Genomic DNA, 17,006 nt, shown 5'->3' with positions numbered 1-17,006 from the left:
AAGAAGCGAGATCCCCCTGACCTGTTAGCCATTGTTAGAAGTATATCTAGTCGTGTTCCCTAAGAAGACTCAGGTCGGCGCATCTCGGCAGCACTTGACATACTTCAAACAACGCGGTAAACCTGTCAGTAGTCACCTGCCTTTAAGCCGGACCATAAACTTTCTAATAAACAATGATTTGTGTGGGGTGTCTTCAGATAAAGAAGAAAGGGTTTTGCAGTGCTTAGAAAAAGCCAGTTTTTCGAAAAAGCGCAGTCCGCCGTTAGTTCTGTGTTTGATAATTTCACCGGCATCGATTTGCGAAAAGTGAAAGGAAGAGCAAAGGACTTATGCCGAGAAGTCAACTAGCTAGGTTTAGTGAAATACGCAGATAAGTGAGATAAACTTTCACTGAATTAATTTTTTTCAGCTAAGATACATAAGCCTGATGTACCTTTTAGAGTTTTAGTATCTGAGTGTACTTCCTGGCAAAAGAATGTAGGGGAGCAAAATAAGATTAAACTTTTTGCCAGTAATGACCCATTTTTATTTAAGAAGTCCGATAAAGTTATCGAAATTTTCCGACAAGAGTGTCAATTGGGTCTCATGGCAATTTCAATAGATGTAAAAGATTTTTACTATTGCTGCGTTGCTCACTTATATTGAAGAATGCATTGACCAGTTAGGTGAAGTGTCATTTCAGAACAGCGCAGGATTGAGTACGCGTGGTTTTCTAGACTTATTGGGCATGTACCTCAGCTCCACATATGTAGAGTGGAATGACGTGTATCTTCAGAAAAAGGGCGTGTTGATTGGGTCATGTCTGACCCCACTTTTGAGCGATTTGTTGTTGGCGAAGTTGGACAGGGCGGTTAATCGAAAATTATTGAGCACTGCAGTGAAGAAAGTGTTTAGAATGGTTGATGATTTTTTTAGTCACAGTGAAGTGTGATCCGCAAGGTTTTGTGTCTCAGGTCACCAATGTGTTGTCGCTCTTTGTGAAATGTCTTGATCCACTTGTATTAACCCGTGAAATGCCGGAAAACTCGTCCATAAGGTTTATAGACATTAGGCTTACATTTAGGGCGGAACACACCTGCTGGGCATATGAGCTACGCGCAGAAAAACCAATGCTGCCGTTCATGTCGGTTCACAACAAACTTGTCAAAAGAGGCATAGTGATTACTTGTTTCTCTAATGCAATTGAACGTTCTTGTGTTCATTCAATGGAAGCCAGCTTCCACAAACAGGTTGCTAGGCTAAAGTCAGCTGAGGCGGTCTTGGTTTGCGTGGCCGAAAGTGTCCGTAGAAAACGTAGAGCTAAAGATGGCCAAAGAAATGGTGCTGCAGGACGTGAGAACAGCAACCGCGAAAAAGAAAGAGAAAAAATAGCTGTTATTCTTTACATGCATCAAGTTACGTACCACCTGAAAAAAGTGGGGCATTGCATGGGAGTGCGTGTAGTTTCCTCTGTGCCACACAAGCTTTCTCAACTGGCTAGGCTGACATGTGCCCCTAGACACAAGAAACAGCTGTGCAAAACAAAGCACAGAAGCCATTTTGTCAATTGCATTAGCAACATTGTTTACATGATCATACTTTCGTGTGGTGCCTGTTACATTGGGCAAACTGGAAGATGCCTCAACGACAGATTGTGTGAGCACGCATGCAATGTTTGCAGCGAAAACGATGGTTTTCTGGCCCAGCATGTCACTAGATGTGGCTGTGAAGTACAGTTTAATAACACAGTCATACTTAACAAACACAAAGATGAGCGCACAAGGCTTAAATTGAGGCAGCACACATAGCTCATGAACACTTGACTTGCATCAGCAATCCATCAATAGCTGTGCCCGATAAGGAGCTAGCATTTTTAGACAGTAGCAGATGCCATAGGAGTTAAGTAATCACTCGAAGGCACAGTAGGCGTTGGTAGGGTCGGGCTGATGTACATAGGTCTTTTATCAGTTCTCTGTCAATTTGGTCCGTGATTTGGTCTTATCGTATGCGCCATGACACTGTTTCATCTGTCATTATATATTTCATAGTTTTCCGAATAAATTTTCAGTTGGTAGTAAGCGCTTGTCCCTGTCTTTCTGTCCGCATCTAAGCAGTGCACCCTCTTTTCAAAACAAAAACTTCATATTATTGCTTTTCTTGGTATCATTTCCCCTCATGTAGATACTAAAAAAAATAACATTGCTTTCACATCTAGGAGGAGCTGGGCTGCTGCTCTAGATGCTATGAAGCCAGGATGCTATAGATGACGTGTTAATATTTCGAGTCGGTCAGACAGACCAATCATAACAACCCCGTGAGCCAATCATATCAAACAAGATGGCGGAGTTGACAGCAAGACCGAAGTTGATGTGCAATGTACTAAGTACAGCATTCTTGACACATTCTATTATATTAGTAAAACGGCTTGAATCACACAACTGCTTAGACTAGACACAAGCAAATCATGCATAACTTTTCCGATGTGCCAACACCCATAGCTGAATGGGTGTTATTTACAGACCCTTTGCAAATTAAGCATAGGGTAGACGGTCAACCATTAATGACAAACCATAACAAGCAAAATCAACAGGAAGTTCCTACCATTAACGTTGGTGCTGATGCCAGGTTGCCTCCAATGGCTGAGAAGTTGAAAGGAGAAATAGCTGTTGTAAAACCCTGAAAACAAGCAGCACAAGCCAGACTATTTCACTAAGACCCTGCGGGCGCTACTGGCACCTGTACCAGCCAATGACCACCAATGTTTAAATTTCCAATCTCAGATGGTGCCTTAGGCCTCCATTCTTGCCACACCCCGGATTTTAGTGCAAACAACTTAAGTTCTTTCAGGACTTATTGATTTCAATGGCCTAAAGACCTTAGTGGGGACTGCACATGAGGATGAGAGAGGAGTTTTTTCAACATTAATGCCAGATTTCAATACAATAAAACCCAATGAGTACAAACAAAAACAAAGAAACCACAAATATAAAAATATTACTTAACAGAGTTTCAATAAAATGGCTCTCTAATACAGTACACTCACAATAATTCATGCCTTACAGTACACTCACAATAATTCATGCCTTGATATTTTGTACTCTTGCTTAATTCAACACAATTCAAGCTTTTGGCTTGCCTGCTATTCTTTCGATGAAATTAAAATCCACTTAATTCAAACTAACATACGAATTTTCTTGGCACAAAAGCAGCACACTGCTATTTCTACAATCAATGTCAACTAATTATTTGCCTTCGGTGTCTCTTTAAAGGGCCCCTAAAAAATGCAGAAGTCCAGATTTAGTTGTGGGCTTACAGTTCTCCACAAGCCTACAATGAACATATAGCCGTAAGAAATTTTCAAAACAGTGCTGCAATAGCATAGCTACACGCATTTAATGATACACAAAAAAGGCCCTAGCTTGTTCTGCCTTTTCCTTTGCTAAGTTCCATTTGTGAGCTTGTCTGTACTCCAAACCGAGTGCTCCTCCTCGCAGAGCGACGAGGAAGAGCAACAGGAGTGCGTTCCTGCTAGCGGACAACATGTACTATTTTGAATGACGAGCACTCCACATGTCGACAACACGGCTGGTGCTGCTAAGCTGAGGATTGCCGACAGGCTCGAAGAGGACAAGGGGCTATTTCTTAAAATTTGTCGGGTGTCTGCTGCTTGTAGCGCTGCTGCTTTTGGAATTGCCAACAGTGATGACATTCCTGAACACGATGCATGTGTTTATTTGAAATGTTAAAAAGTTATCAGAGGTGCTTTAGGGGGCCTCTAAATGGGGGCAAATGCCACAGCAGGGCACCCGACTCTTACCACATTCTTCCACTTGATGCAAACGTGCCTCTTTGGTGCCCAATATAGACATATATTATTCAACAGTTATTCCACATTTAGGTTGCTATGAGCACTTGAATCACTTGAATAGATGCTCAGGAAGAACGTTATACATTCTGTTCTCTGTCTGGTAAAGATTCGACACAGATGTTTGCAACAGAGTGGCCTGGACTTCAAAATTTGTTCCAAGTTGTCCAAGTTTGAACATTACATTCAGGCATCCTTTACACTTATTTGGTATCTTTAGCACTAAAATATGATGCATAGGTATGAGGAATGATGAGCTGTTCTTACCTACCAATATTCATTACTAGCTGTGGTCTTTCATAAATATATTCTGGCCCTGCAAGACTCTTCAATTCATGGTACACACCTAAAAATTTGCCAAACCTGCAGGTGAAGGTGAGATGCATAATGGTCTGAAAGCTAAAATGTCAACCTGAATCAATGCTCTGGTATGTTACTCAGATTTGCAGAAGTTGTTTAAAGGATCTCTGCCACACTTTTCAAAGTAATCATCGAGTTGCTTCATCAAAATAGTTAATTGTTTCATGAATCGACTAACACAAGAGTTTTTATCTGTCAAATACAAGTGGAGTTTCAGAAACTTATTACATGCTTTCACCATTTTCTCTTTCTATTTTTACCAGCGAACGTGCTAAAAGCTACATAGACAGGGCCGTGACAAGGGGGCTAAGTAGTTGTATCTATTCTTCAGTGTGCATCATGACCTTGAACACTTTATTCTTTCTCTTTCTTTTTTTCTACCATGAGGCTTGCTTTCAATGTGAGCGTGAGTGCACGCAGGTCCACTACGTTGTACCACACTGGCTGTGTTAACTACGCAGCTTGTAGTGCTCAAATCAGCCAATGGCCGTGTGCTTTTTGTTTCGGCACAGCCCTCCGGATTTATGGCATCATTTGTCGAGAGACAAGTGAGCAATTTTTAGTTGACTCTCATGATTTCAGGCAACGTGCTGCGCTCTAATGCTTGGCTCACGTGCTACCAGGAGCCTCAACTAATGATTGGCAGCATTTTCTTACCACGCTGAAAAAATGTTGCAGGACCCCTCTAAAGAGTGAGGAAAAGAGAAGGTGCTGCTTAACGATAGGATGAAATAGAGATTATGAAGTTGCGGATGAAAAACATGAATTGCCAGACTCTTCACAGTCTCTTGTCTTGTTCACTTTCCAGCAAAAGCTTGTTGAGAGCTGCGAGAATATGAAGCTGGTGAGGTGTACGAGACAAAGAAAAATGTGGCAGCGAAACATTATGCGCATCTCCTCACCTCAAGCCCCCGTTGCCGATAGTGGTTCACGGTGACTTTGGGGTCAGTAGAGATGGGCTGGTACTTAGTGAGCTCCTGCAGAGTGTCGGACAAAAAGCAATGAACCATGAAAAGGATAACACAAGTAGGACATGCAAGATTCAAGTTCACACATGGACAGTACAGCTTCAGGAGTTCAAAAACAGAAACAATAGAGTCTACACCTCATTACAAAAGTCTAAAAAACCTGCAAATCTTGGTTATTATGTTTTGAAGTAGCTGCACTGCCTATCTAGTGAAGTATGTTGGCACTGTAAGCACAACACCACTGCTGAAACTCGAGCAAAGCCCAATTTCAGAGCCCATGTTCCCTGTAGTAATTACGAAATGTTACTGAAATCAGAAAATCACTAAAAGCACACATGATTACAATAACTTACTTACACTTTTTCCACATGCCCCTCAGCTCACTCAAGCTTAGCAGAAGCAGATACCTTACAATACTGTAAAGTTAATTATTGATGGAAATGGAAAACTCACTTTGGCAAAGTAGGCATTGAACCTCAGGAAATCTGCGAGTTCTGCTGCAGAGTCAATCTCAGCCTGGAAAACAGTCTTTCCCTGAAAGGTCAAGAGCAACAGAAAGGAAAGATGACAATCTGGCATTGCAAACAGAACCCCAACTTTCAGAAAACTTGCCATCATTGATGCTTAAAGGGATCGCGAACACAAAAGTCACGCAGGGCCTTTCCAAAGCAGCACATATTAGTAATAACAATATCTAGGATTTTACGCCCTAAAACTATGATACAAATGTGAGGAATGCTGTAGTGGAGGGCTCCACGAATTTCGACCACCTCAGGTTCCTCAATGCACAATCAAATTTCAAGTACAGGGGCCTCATGTGTTTTTACCTCCACCAAAAATAGAGTCACCATGCCCAGGATTTGATTGCACGACCTTCGTGTCAGCAGCCAAGCACCACAACTGTTACACCACCATGGCAGTCCCTGGCAATATGCACAGATAGCATCAGGCACTGGTATTTCAGAGGCCTTCTAAGTTGTGCTAGAACGTTTACAAAACTTATTCAAAAGTCTCAAAGCTTGAATAGGCACAAGGAAAAACCAATCACTGCCACCAGCACATTAGAAAAATAGGGAAAAACTAATGATGTCGATAGGAGTGGCGTGAGCACGGTATTATCATACTATGACATTTTAGGCTAATTATAGAAACAGTAGATTAGACTCACAGTAGATTAGACTCACACCGGAAATTTACTGTTCAAGCTTCCTGAAGACAGATACAATGAACGTCCAATTGGGATGAACTCTTCATATTTTTAACATGCTTCATCCCATCACATCTTGTATTGCGGCAAAGCTGTCTTTCAGGCTCTGCTACGGTCACAAATGTATTGACCCAAGAAAATGCAGGCTATAACGCGGAGATGACAAATGCGGCAGACCTCGGGGCTCAATTAATACCTTTGTGAACCCGAAATTTAAGCAGGAAGTTCGAGAAATCAAACGCAGAAAATTTTTAGGAACCACAATTTCAGGTGTTCTTATATATTGACATTTACAAGGCAGATTTGAAACCTTTGAGTTGACGACAGCACACCCTTGTGTGCCATATAAGTTCTGCTTTCACAGAAGTTGAAGGATCAAGAGAGACTAAGAAAATAAAAGTTGTGCCCTTGACGTCCTAGTGTTGGAGACAACGCTTCGGTCGCACGAACTCGGGTATGTAAATAGAATTGGAACTCCACCTTGCCACATTCTTAACAATATGGCTATGAAACACTACTCCGCCAGCACTTCTTCAACCTAGCAAAAAGAAACAATTTCATGTTGCTATCTCATATGACTATGCTAAGGAATGCTCTCCAACTTTATAATTGCGAAGCATTTCTTGGCAAACTTCGGCGACAGACAGACAGACAGACATGCCCTGCCCTGCCTGCGCCTACCTGCCTGCCTCCCTAGCTGCTTACGACTTTTAGCTGTCCTGGCCGTTTGTATAATGGCATCAATACCAAACTTGGTGTGACATAACGTGACTGTATAATGAACATAACTGGCTAGTCATAACATGAAAATCTTTACATGTAGTCATGAATGTCATGAAATACATTTCGTGATCTTGCTGCTCTTGCAGTGATTTTATTCACATTACATGTTGCAAAACTGGTATAATATCACATGACTGCATGGCGAACACATGCAACAGACCCTAACATGAAAATCATGGTATGCGTGTCATGTTACAACATGATATATGCCACAGTCATGATGTGCTCGCAGCCGTTTCGCTTTGCGTATACCAAATTTGGTGTGACAGGACATGAAGGGATGACGAACGTATGTGACTGGTGCAAACATGATAATCATGAGATGCATGTCATGTAACAACATGACTACATGCCACGCTCATGATGCGCTCGCGGCCATTTCGCCAGCTTCACACGTACCAAATTCGGTATTACGGGACCTAAATGGATGACATAGGTAAATGACATGTCGAAACATGATGATTTTAACATGCATGTCATATAACAACATGAATGACTACGTGCCACACTGGTGATGTGTTCGTGGCCGATTTGCTGGCTTTACATATGCCAAATTTGGTATTACATCACATGAATTGATGATGAAGGTATGTGACTGGGGCAAACACGATAATGATGAGATGCGTGTCAAGTAAGAACATGACTACATGCCAAACTCAAGGCGCCTATACACTTCTGAGTGACCCGGTGGGCGTGCATGTCGGCGTTCCTTTCGTTGCACCACGCCGGCAATGCTACGCCAAACACCGATATCCCCCTTGTAGAGATCAGTGGATCTGCCCACTGACCTCCATTATGGATCTGCCTGCCATATACTCGCAGGCGTGCACTGCATTGCTTTGACGCATGCGCGTTTGAGCGCACACGGCGTCCCTCAGTCACGGAGAGAGGCAGACGCGATGTTATCTAAGTAACGTCGTCGGTGCGAAATGCAGCATGTCGCATATCACGCCGGTTGCTGCCACACTGCGCCGACGAACCCTGGTCGCGCCGGTCGCGTTTCGCTAACGTGGCGTCGCTGCGCCCAGCCTGCCCGCGCGTCTACGTTGCGTCGAAGTATATTGGGCCCTTCATGATGCACTCGCTGCCGTTTCGCTAGCTCCACATGTACCAAATTTGGTATCACGGGAAGTGAATAGACGACGAAGGTAAATGACACGTCCAAACCTGGTAATCATAATATGCGTTTCGTGTAAAACATGGCTACATGCTACGCTCATAGCGTTCTTGCAGCCGTTTCAATAGTTCCACATATACCAAATTTCGTTGTACGTGATGTGATGGATGACGATTGTAAATGAGACGTCCAAACATGATAACCGTGAAATAGATGTCATGTAAAACATGACTACATGCTATGCTCATAGCACGCTCGCGGTTGTTTCGCTAGATTTATATATACCAAAGTTGGTATCAGTTTACATAATAGATGACAAAGGTAACTGAAACATCCAAACATGATAATCAGGACATGGAAGTCATGTATGGCATAACTTACCTCCATATCGTAACGTTGTGCTGATTTTGAAGTGACCTATCAACCTTCCTCATTTGTGCTTCGCATATCATCGATTCCCACTGTACGGGGGGATTTGCCAATTTTTTTTCTTCTGAGATTTTGCTTTGAAGTATTGGAAAAATATTTGAGAAATATTCTAGACACTTCGCACTCACACTTAAATATTCGAGTTCGCTTCATACAAAAAATTTCGCTACTCGCACAGCTTTAGTTCTTTTCTAGTGCCGTGAAATCCTACAACGAGCTTCTACTGTGCTTTGTCAACTGCAACTCGCATACAAAAAAATTGGTCAAGTAGAAATTTTTTTCTGATTCGTACTAAATTGAGGTATGTGGTATTCCTGCAATACCTCTTAATTTTATTTCATGCACCTTTTAGTGGATATCCTTGAAGAAGAGTGGACTGTCTCAATTTTTTTTTTCCACACACTAGCACTTATTACTAAATGTGTAGCGTCCCTGCATTTCGTAACACAGCCACTGCTCATAGTGGCTGTGTTATGAAAAACAAATCAAAAACAAATGAACAAAACAAACGAATTCTTCATGTTCTGAAAATTTCACTCCAAAACAACTTTGCGTGTCACTTTTAATTCCCTGGGTATATAAGTTTAGTTGAATATTTTATCAACAGAAATCTTATTCGACATTATCCATTTACTCACGTCAATATAAACATCAGAAAGAACGCCCAGCAATTTGGAATTCTACTTAAGATAAGGCTGCAAAAGCTGGCAAATATGACTTTTGCGAATGCAAGTTCCTGAACATATTTAGCACTAGAATAACTTGTGGTACAAGTAACCACCATTTCAGCAATTAAACTGAGCCCAAAGCTCACGAAAGTTGCTCGTTGGCCAAATGGTCACACGGCTACACTCAAACAAAGCCACTAAAACATAGAAATGGGTCCCACGAGGCAGAAAGTGGAGGCATGACACCAAGGTAGCTTTGCAGCAAAAATATAATCCTTTTAAGTCCGTAAAGAGCATGCACAAATGTAGTGTAGCTACACCACTGTGCAAACTTTATCTATGCAAGTCACCACTGTTCTGCAAATTTTTTTTATTTTTCTCGGTGAAAGACAAAGAAGGAGTGCTAAGACATTTTTTCAGGGTCAAGCCGTTCAGTTATTAGTAAGCTACTTGTGTTTCCCACTTTCCACGTATTAGTGGTTCTTCGAGAGCGTAATGAGCTGAATGCGACAAAACTAATACGTCTGCACACACCTGTCCCAACATGGTGGCAGCGTTCAGCTTGTACCGGTACTTGTTGCCAACAAGGTCCGCTGCGCGGAGAAAGAGCTTGACCTTGTCGTTGAGTGGTTTGGCCTCCCACTCCTCGCGGGCCTTGAGGCTAACGCCGATTGCATCTTGGATCGTCTCCTGCAAATGGGTTCAATGCAGACAATAATATCTAAGGTTTTATGTCCCAAACCACGAGAAAAAGAAAATATGGTGATGAAGTAAGTTCAACACGCAAATAGCAACAACGAAATCGCCCGGCAACAGTACATCTTTGTGAGTGATATTTACACAAGCTTAAAGAATCAATAGACTATGCAAACTGAAGACACAATATCTCTGTGTGAACACACAAAGATGTTATTCTACATGCTCATATGCTTGCTTCATGAAACTGCAGGTTTGTAAAATTTGTAAGTCAATGATTGGCTCTAATAACTGGCTGTAAAAGGTATTGCATCAGGAAAATTTGTTGGTATGAATGCGTTATTTAATAAAGTCAAGTACGAAAAGCGATGCAAGTATCAATAGATCATAAAAAAATGATCAAAAATAGAGCAATGACTATGTCTGGGCACAAGCATATGACATGCATGTAAATGTAGCTGATGACTAAAGCTGTGCATCAGCCAAATAGGAGAACAGCAGGTTCATTGAAGATAGAGATAAGTCTGACAGTGGCTACAAACTGTCATTCGTAGTCATACGTAATACTAATTATTAAACATGACTTTGAAGGGGCTTTACCTTTGATGCCCAGTAGTACTTTGCCACCTTTTTTGAATGATCAAAAGGCTGAAAAGAAAAGAAAGTGGTATCAGGCTCTGCAGTTCAAAAACAAAATGATGCCATTCATCCCATCAGGATAAAATTAACAGAAGCCTACCACATTTTGAAAGGGGCAAGAAACACACATACAGGCTAGAACTGTTGAATACTTGAAAGGAGTGACACAACAAGATCGACAGGTCAGTTCAACATACCGCAGTGTGGTAACGTGCTTCTGAGGTCCTGATCTCCTTGCCACCAACTACGATGGGCACTTCGGTGCACGTGTCCTTGAGCTCGTTCAAAGCATCCTGCAATGCCTGTCGCTCTTTGCTTCCTGGCAGATAGGTCAGCATGGGTTCGTTGACCACGTTGAATTCATCGACATGTTGGGAAAACGTCAGACAGCGCACCCTGTATGGGTGCAAAAATTGGGATTTCCTTTCAAGTGAGCTGCAGCATTGGTGAATAAATCACCGCATGGAAGTTTCAGAACGAATCGGACAGTCTGAAAAACAATATGCTATAGCGAAGACTCAGCTGTGGGTTGCCACTTTCACAATAATCGGTCATTTCACCATTTGATTACTTTCTAAATATGCACAAACCAACCTGGCCGTGTGTGCTAAAGAGCAAATTCATGAGAAGATACGCAAAGCTAACTAATGAAACAACTTTTGGCATATACAAACAATTTTAAATAAGCTTCAACAAGATTGTTACAGTTTGTAGCAGGCATCACACCATTTCTAGGTAGCCTAAAACTCACTGCAAATTCAATTCATGCTTTCCTTACGTGCACATAAAGTATTTGACAAGGATTTCATCAAGGACAGCTATGCTCTTTCCCTCTGCCTTCTCCTCTTCACTGTAGTCCTCATGGAACAAAAAAATGTCAATTTATAAAGCTAAATATTGCCCACACTTTTGCTTCCACCATCATCAGCTATGTCAAACTGGCATAACATGGACAACAAGTATGGACCAGCGCCATCTTCATTGTAAGTGGCCTGATATGCAGTGACACAAAACTGGTTGTCTAAGTGCAATAGTTTAAAATGGTTGTCTAAGTGCAATAGTTTAAACTATTGCACTTAATTTCTGGAGCCCTTCATATTGACTACTCAGCTAGGCGTGACACTGATGACATTGAATTGTAGCATAAATGAAGGGAGATGGCAGACAAACTGCATTCTTATGAATATTTAGGTATTTTCATGAATTTGGACATTCAATTCCACAATTCTGCATTGCCAAACAAATTTTGTAATTGCAACACTGCCGATATTGATACAGCGCTGCATTCAGGCTACAGCGTTAGCTTATAGGAATGCAAAGTGCTACTGATTACAACCGGCAGCAAACGACGCTTTGATGAGGAAAACAAGAGTGCGACATTTCTGTGAAATTAAGCGGCATCAAAATAGTGATGCAGCTGTGGAAAGCACACTTAGTGAAATGGCACAAAATTGCTTGGAGACAAATTTGGTGCTGTTGGTCCAAAAACATCGAGGCAGGGGTGGAAGATACATGGGCTGTGTCCCCGGGGAGGAAGCTAAAATTATTTTGCGCTGTCACAACAGATCTGTAACCAAGCGAGTAAAAAAGATTACAGTTTTAGACTTCCACATAGAAGTGGGAAAGTACTAACCTCAATAACATTCAACAAGTTTTCAGCAAAATGGACGAGGTCCTCAGGTTACTCAGCAAAACGATTAGTACAAGCCTTCGCTGTCTCTCACTTCACCTTTGTGGCAGATCTACTCAAATGGGTGCAGGCCGAGCTGAACATGCTCAACACTATTATATGAAAGCTCGTCAAGGCTACCCTAGCTATACCCAGCAGCCCCTCGAAAGGAAAGCTCACGAGACTAGGCACATACAACAAAATAGAAAAGTTGGCCGAAATGCAACAGATGGCACAGAAGGAAAGACTGACAAAAACACGGGTGGCCAGCATTATTCTCAATGTAATAGAGACAGACCCCACCAGATTGAGAAACCCAAAGAAGGCTAAGGTAGAGCCGAGTGCACAACTTGAGACTCAACGTGATCAGAACCACCCCCTCCCAAGAATCATGCACACAGCTTTATTGCTACAGCTTATTGAAAGAAAGTATCGTTGGCACGAAACCTATATGGTCAGAGATCAGTAAAATTTATTGGTGCAAAAATATGCAATGGCGTACCAATTGAGGGAAAGCAGAGCAAGAACATTTCACACTGGTTAAAAAGTATCAACCGCAAAAGTCATTTGTAGAGACACTTGCGTCACGTACACAGCCTGTGGATACACTCATATCGATTCTATTGTTTTCTTTCTCTTCTCTCTCAATTTTCATATGCTAACCACATCTAGTCATACATGACATATTCTTTTGTTGTTCTACACCATATATTCTTGTCTGTTAAATATGTGTGTATATATGTATGTATGTGTATATATGTATATAAGTGTGTGTATATGTGTATGTGTAAATAGACGTGTATCTATATATAGATGTGTACGTGTATGCATTCTATCTGCTCTTTCTTCTTTTATTAATGAGTATTTCTGTAGTTATATATCTGTAAATGACCCCAATATTAGCCTTGGGCTAAGGGGTCATACAGTGTTTGCAAACAAAATGTACTTATTTCATGTGAATAAAACTTCAAACTGAGCAGCTAGGACAGCAGGCAGCCTCATAGAAGACGCCTGGGTCGAAGGCAAAGACCGTAGTGGTCGAAAGCCAGGGTGAGGTATGGGACGCTACACCGTCCGACAACAGTGGTGGAGCAATCTGCATTTGCTCTAGCTATCAAGGACCAAAAATGGTCTCGCATTAATAGCGATTCCAAAGTAGCAGGTACGAACTGGGACTTCTGCTAAAGTTATCAACAGCGTCGAAACTATCTCAAAATTGAAATCTGATGCTTTCCTGCACACATGGGACAGGTCGACGAGACTCAGGTCAACCAAAACGACATAACGAACAACCTGGCCCGACGACCTGCTTGCATTCAGCTCCAGTAAACGACCAAACCAACACCTATTACCCTCTCAGAGATCATATAGATAATTTAGAGGCTTACATCGAGGTCTCCGATTACCACTACTTGGAGTATCGTAAATTCCTACGGCTACACTTACAGTTGAACAAGGCACAGACAGTCACACTATGCTTATTGCATACCAAGATGTACTCCACACCACACTTCGTAAATGATATTCAATCCAAAAGTGAAATTAGGAAAGAATGTAACATGTAAAATATCATCACTGAAATCAGACACACGCTGGGAAGTTGCACTGTGGCTCTTGCTAACCCCGTAAAAATAATGGCTTCGCTGGCAAAAGCTCTTCGTATCAGGATTGAAATATTGAGCTTGTCATATCTAGATCAAGTATGGGCTGTCCATTGATTGATATGTGGGGTTTAACGTCCCAAAACCACTATATGATTATAAAAGACGCCGTAGTGGAGGACTCCGGAAATTTCGACTACCTGGGGTGCTTTAACCTGCACCCAAATCTGAGCACAATGGGCTGTCCCGAGAGCCCACAATGACACCTTAAGACTCAGCCTAACAGTGACTGAAAAGATCAGGCAGCAGTCCAAGTTTTGTAAATGAATGAATGAAATATTTTTGCTGATGGACTGAAAAAAGCCACATAGCATTGAATTTTTTTTTTCCTATATGTGAGACCTACCCAAAAATATATTACCATAAACAGTATACACGATGCAAAACTAAGGGTACACCAAGTGGCAGTTCTAGCGGAATGATACATTTCGTCCTTATAGGCATCGATTTACAGTTATTTTGCCATAACTCACTGCTCTGCAAGCAAGAAACACGATGCACTGCCGTTGTGATCATGCAGTATGTTGAGAAGAGTCTGCAGACGGATTCACATTGTAGTGCAGAGTTTGTGTGGCGGTTACTGTGGTCGGCTGCTGGCCCGATGGTCGCGGGTTCGATGTTTGCCGCATTTCGATGAAGGCGATATGCTAGAGGTCCGTGCGCTGTCAATGTACTTGAAATAACACCTCTAATGTTACATTACTATAGAGCTAGTGATTATTGGTCACCCATATACTGATGGTGCTTCGGCGTCTGGACTGATGGCAGTTTCAGTTTCGGATGCTCGCCACACGAGATATATAAGCCACTTGTTGGCTTTTACACGTGTTGCATCATACTTTTTTTTTTTTTCGCAGTGCGATCACATACAACGATTTACGGCGCCTTCTAGTTAGCTTCGAACGCCGCAGCGCAATGTGCTCATATTCGATGTTAAAGTAGGAATTTGTTCGTCGGCACGCCACACATGTATATATCCAGTCGTGAAGGACGGCGAGCGATTTCGTTAGGAAAAAATTTGCGTGCGCCGTGTCTGGTCACATTCACTCTGACTACTATTACGTCTCGTACATTGAAGGGCGACGATCTAGATTAGCGATTCACGCGGACTTGTAGTACGATTAAAATAGCAGGACACCACGTCCCGAAGTAGCGTGCAAATGTATACAAGAGTGCGAGAAAAATGCGCCAACGAGACAGCTGTGCGAGAGGCACAGCGGTATGCACGATTAGATTACTGCCGGCATTGCGCAATCCAACGAGCACTCGACGACGCATTCTCCAGATATATTGCAGCCACACACGAGCTGCGATCACGCGGCTGAATGGCTCGGCGCCGGCCGGGTTCTCGCATAAAGCCACGCGGCGACCACACACTCAAGCCGACAGATACACAAACTCGATCAACCAGCGAAGCCTCCGCTGTTAACACGAAGTCCCACGTGGACACAGCTTTGAGAAACCCGCCTGAGAAACCGCAAGCACACGCATACAATATTCGGCCGAAACACACGTTGTTTTAACCCAGTGGAGCGTAACCAGCTCACCTTGATGCACAGGCCAGTTGCAACCGCTTGTGTGTTTTTGTAAGCCGGTGGATCCGACATCGCTGGAGAACGGTGGATGCCATCGTTAAATGAATGGGTGGGAGCGAGCCAGCGTTGCAGCCACCACGGAAGCACTCTGGATCACGCCTACAGCTGACTGCTGCAGCAACGGGACGAGCGACGGCACGAATTCGTCTGCTTTTAGAACAGGCCCCGTTTCCATTCACGGTTATCGTGCGCTCAAAAAAGTAGTGCCGCAAGTTGATAACTATTACGTCGTTATTGAAGCACGTGCGTCCAATGTACGCCAACATTGCTAAATATTTTATAGTTAGCGTTTGTTGTGGTGGCAACAGAATCAACTCCGCTACAAAAACTTGCGTGAATTTTTCCATGCCAAGGTCATTCTCAGCTATGTTCTTCCGCTTTTTTGACGAACTATATCCGCGCGGCGTTGGGGTGAGGAGCTTCATGAAGCGTTTAACGCTTTCGAGGATCAGCTGTAACATTATTCCTTACTTCAGTATTACGCCAAAGGCACCATAATCTTAATTGTAACATTGCTGTTTCGTCCATCTGCACATATAACTTGAAAAATCGTGTGCCGTGACCGCACAGCGCCTGTCGCTATGCGCACGCATTGGTGCCTTCTGGTGATTGAATGTCGCTTTTGGTGACACAAATCGTCTTCTGTCTTTGCGGCAAACTAGTAAACTTGCTCAAGATAGAAGTTCACGGTTAACGAGCACCGTTATTCTTTTTACTGAAAACTTAGCCGTTTTCTTGGATTGCCATGCTTGCGAAAAATTCTAATAAGCGCGCGGGAACATTTGAAACAGCTGATCTCGTTAATTATCTCCGGGCAGCTCACCGTTCATAAATTGACCCTGTTGCACAGACCATATGTAAACTATGAACCCTAATCACAAACATGACACAATTTCCTATGGCTTAAATACAGAAGTTTCATATGAATTCACGTGGGGAAGTCTGAATTCTTTTCTTTCATTTTTTCCAAAATGTCACGCATCTTATGCACAGCTACTGCACCAGCGGTTAGCCGGAAATCGCATTGCACATTTTCGGAAGGAATGCGCCGAAACTGCTGTAACTAAAAATATTTGTCGAAAGCAGACACGTCTTGCGAAGATACCTGCTGAAATCGTAATACGCGTATCGTACGTCATATAAACTGGATTATTAAAAAATAGGCTATAATGAAAATACAATATTTATACAGGTATTTTGCGCATGTAATGAACACCCGCAGTTTAGAGTAATTTAACTCAATTAAGGCCTACAACTACGCTTTTTCTAGCGAGCCATCTCCACACTTCTTGAAAATTTTCGATTCTTTATCCACAGAGAGATAAGAATTTTCGACAAAGATAGGAACATTACTTTAAAGGCACAAAAAT

At 42.4% G+C, this 17,006-nt stretch overlaps 1 protein-coding gene across 1 annotated transcript in view; it reads right to left on the bottom strand.

The window, feature by feature from the left end:
* LOC119170777 (delta-1-Pyrroline-5-carboxylate dehydrogenase 1) overlaps positions 1-15,798 on the bottom strand; it is a 36,677-nt gene extending 20,879 nt beyond the window's left edge. Inside the window, exons 1-7 of the mRNA XM_037422038.2 lie at positions 15,589-15,798; positions 10,909-11,107; positions 10,673-10,720; positions 9,911-10,066; positions 5,626-5,706; positions 5,107-5,181; positions 2,581-2,655 (exon numbers count right to left, since the gene is read on the bottom strand). Of these exons, the coding sequence (XP_037277935.1) occupies positions 2,581-2,655; positions 5,107-5,181; positions 5,626-5,706; positions 9,911-10,066; positions 10,673-10,720; positions 10,909-11,107; positions 15,589-15,671 (717 nt within the window). The 5' untranslated portion in view covers positions 15,672-15,798. The remainder of the gene's footprint in view (positions 1-2,580; positions 2,656-5,106; positions 5,182-5,625; positions 5,707-9,910; positions 10,067-10,672; positions 10,721-10,908; positions 11,108-15,588) is intronic.
* Positions 15,799-17,006: the final 1,208 nt, after the last annotated feature.

Source organism: Rhipicephalus microplus, chromosome 3, assembly GCF_043290135.1.
Source record: "Rhipicephalus microplus isolate Deutch F79 chromosome 3, USDA_Rmic, whole genome shotgun sequence".
Classification (NCBI taxonomy): domain Eukaryota; kingdom Metazoa; phylum Arthropoda; class Arachnida; order Ixodida; family Ixodidae; genus Rhipicephalus; species Rhipicephalus microplus.
The sequence above is the reverse complement of the archived record's forward strand: the minus strand, read 5'-3'. Positions and strand labels throughout refer to the sequence as shown.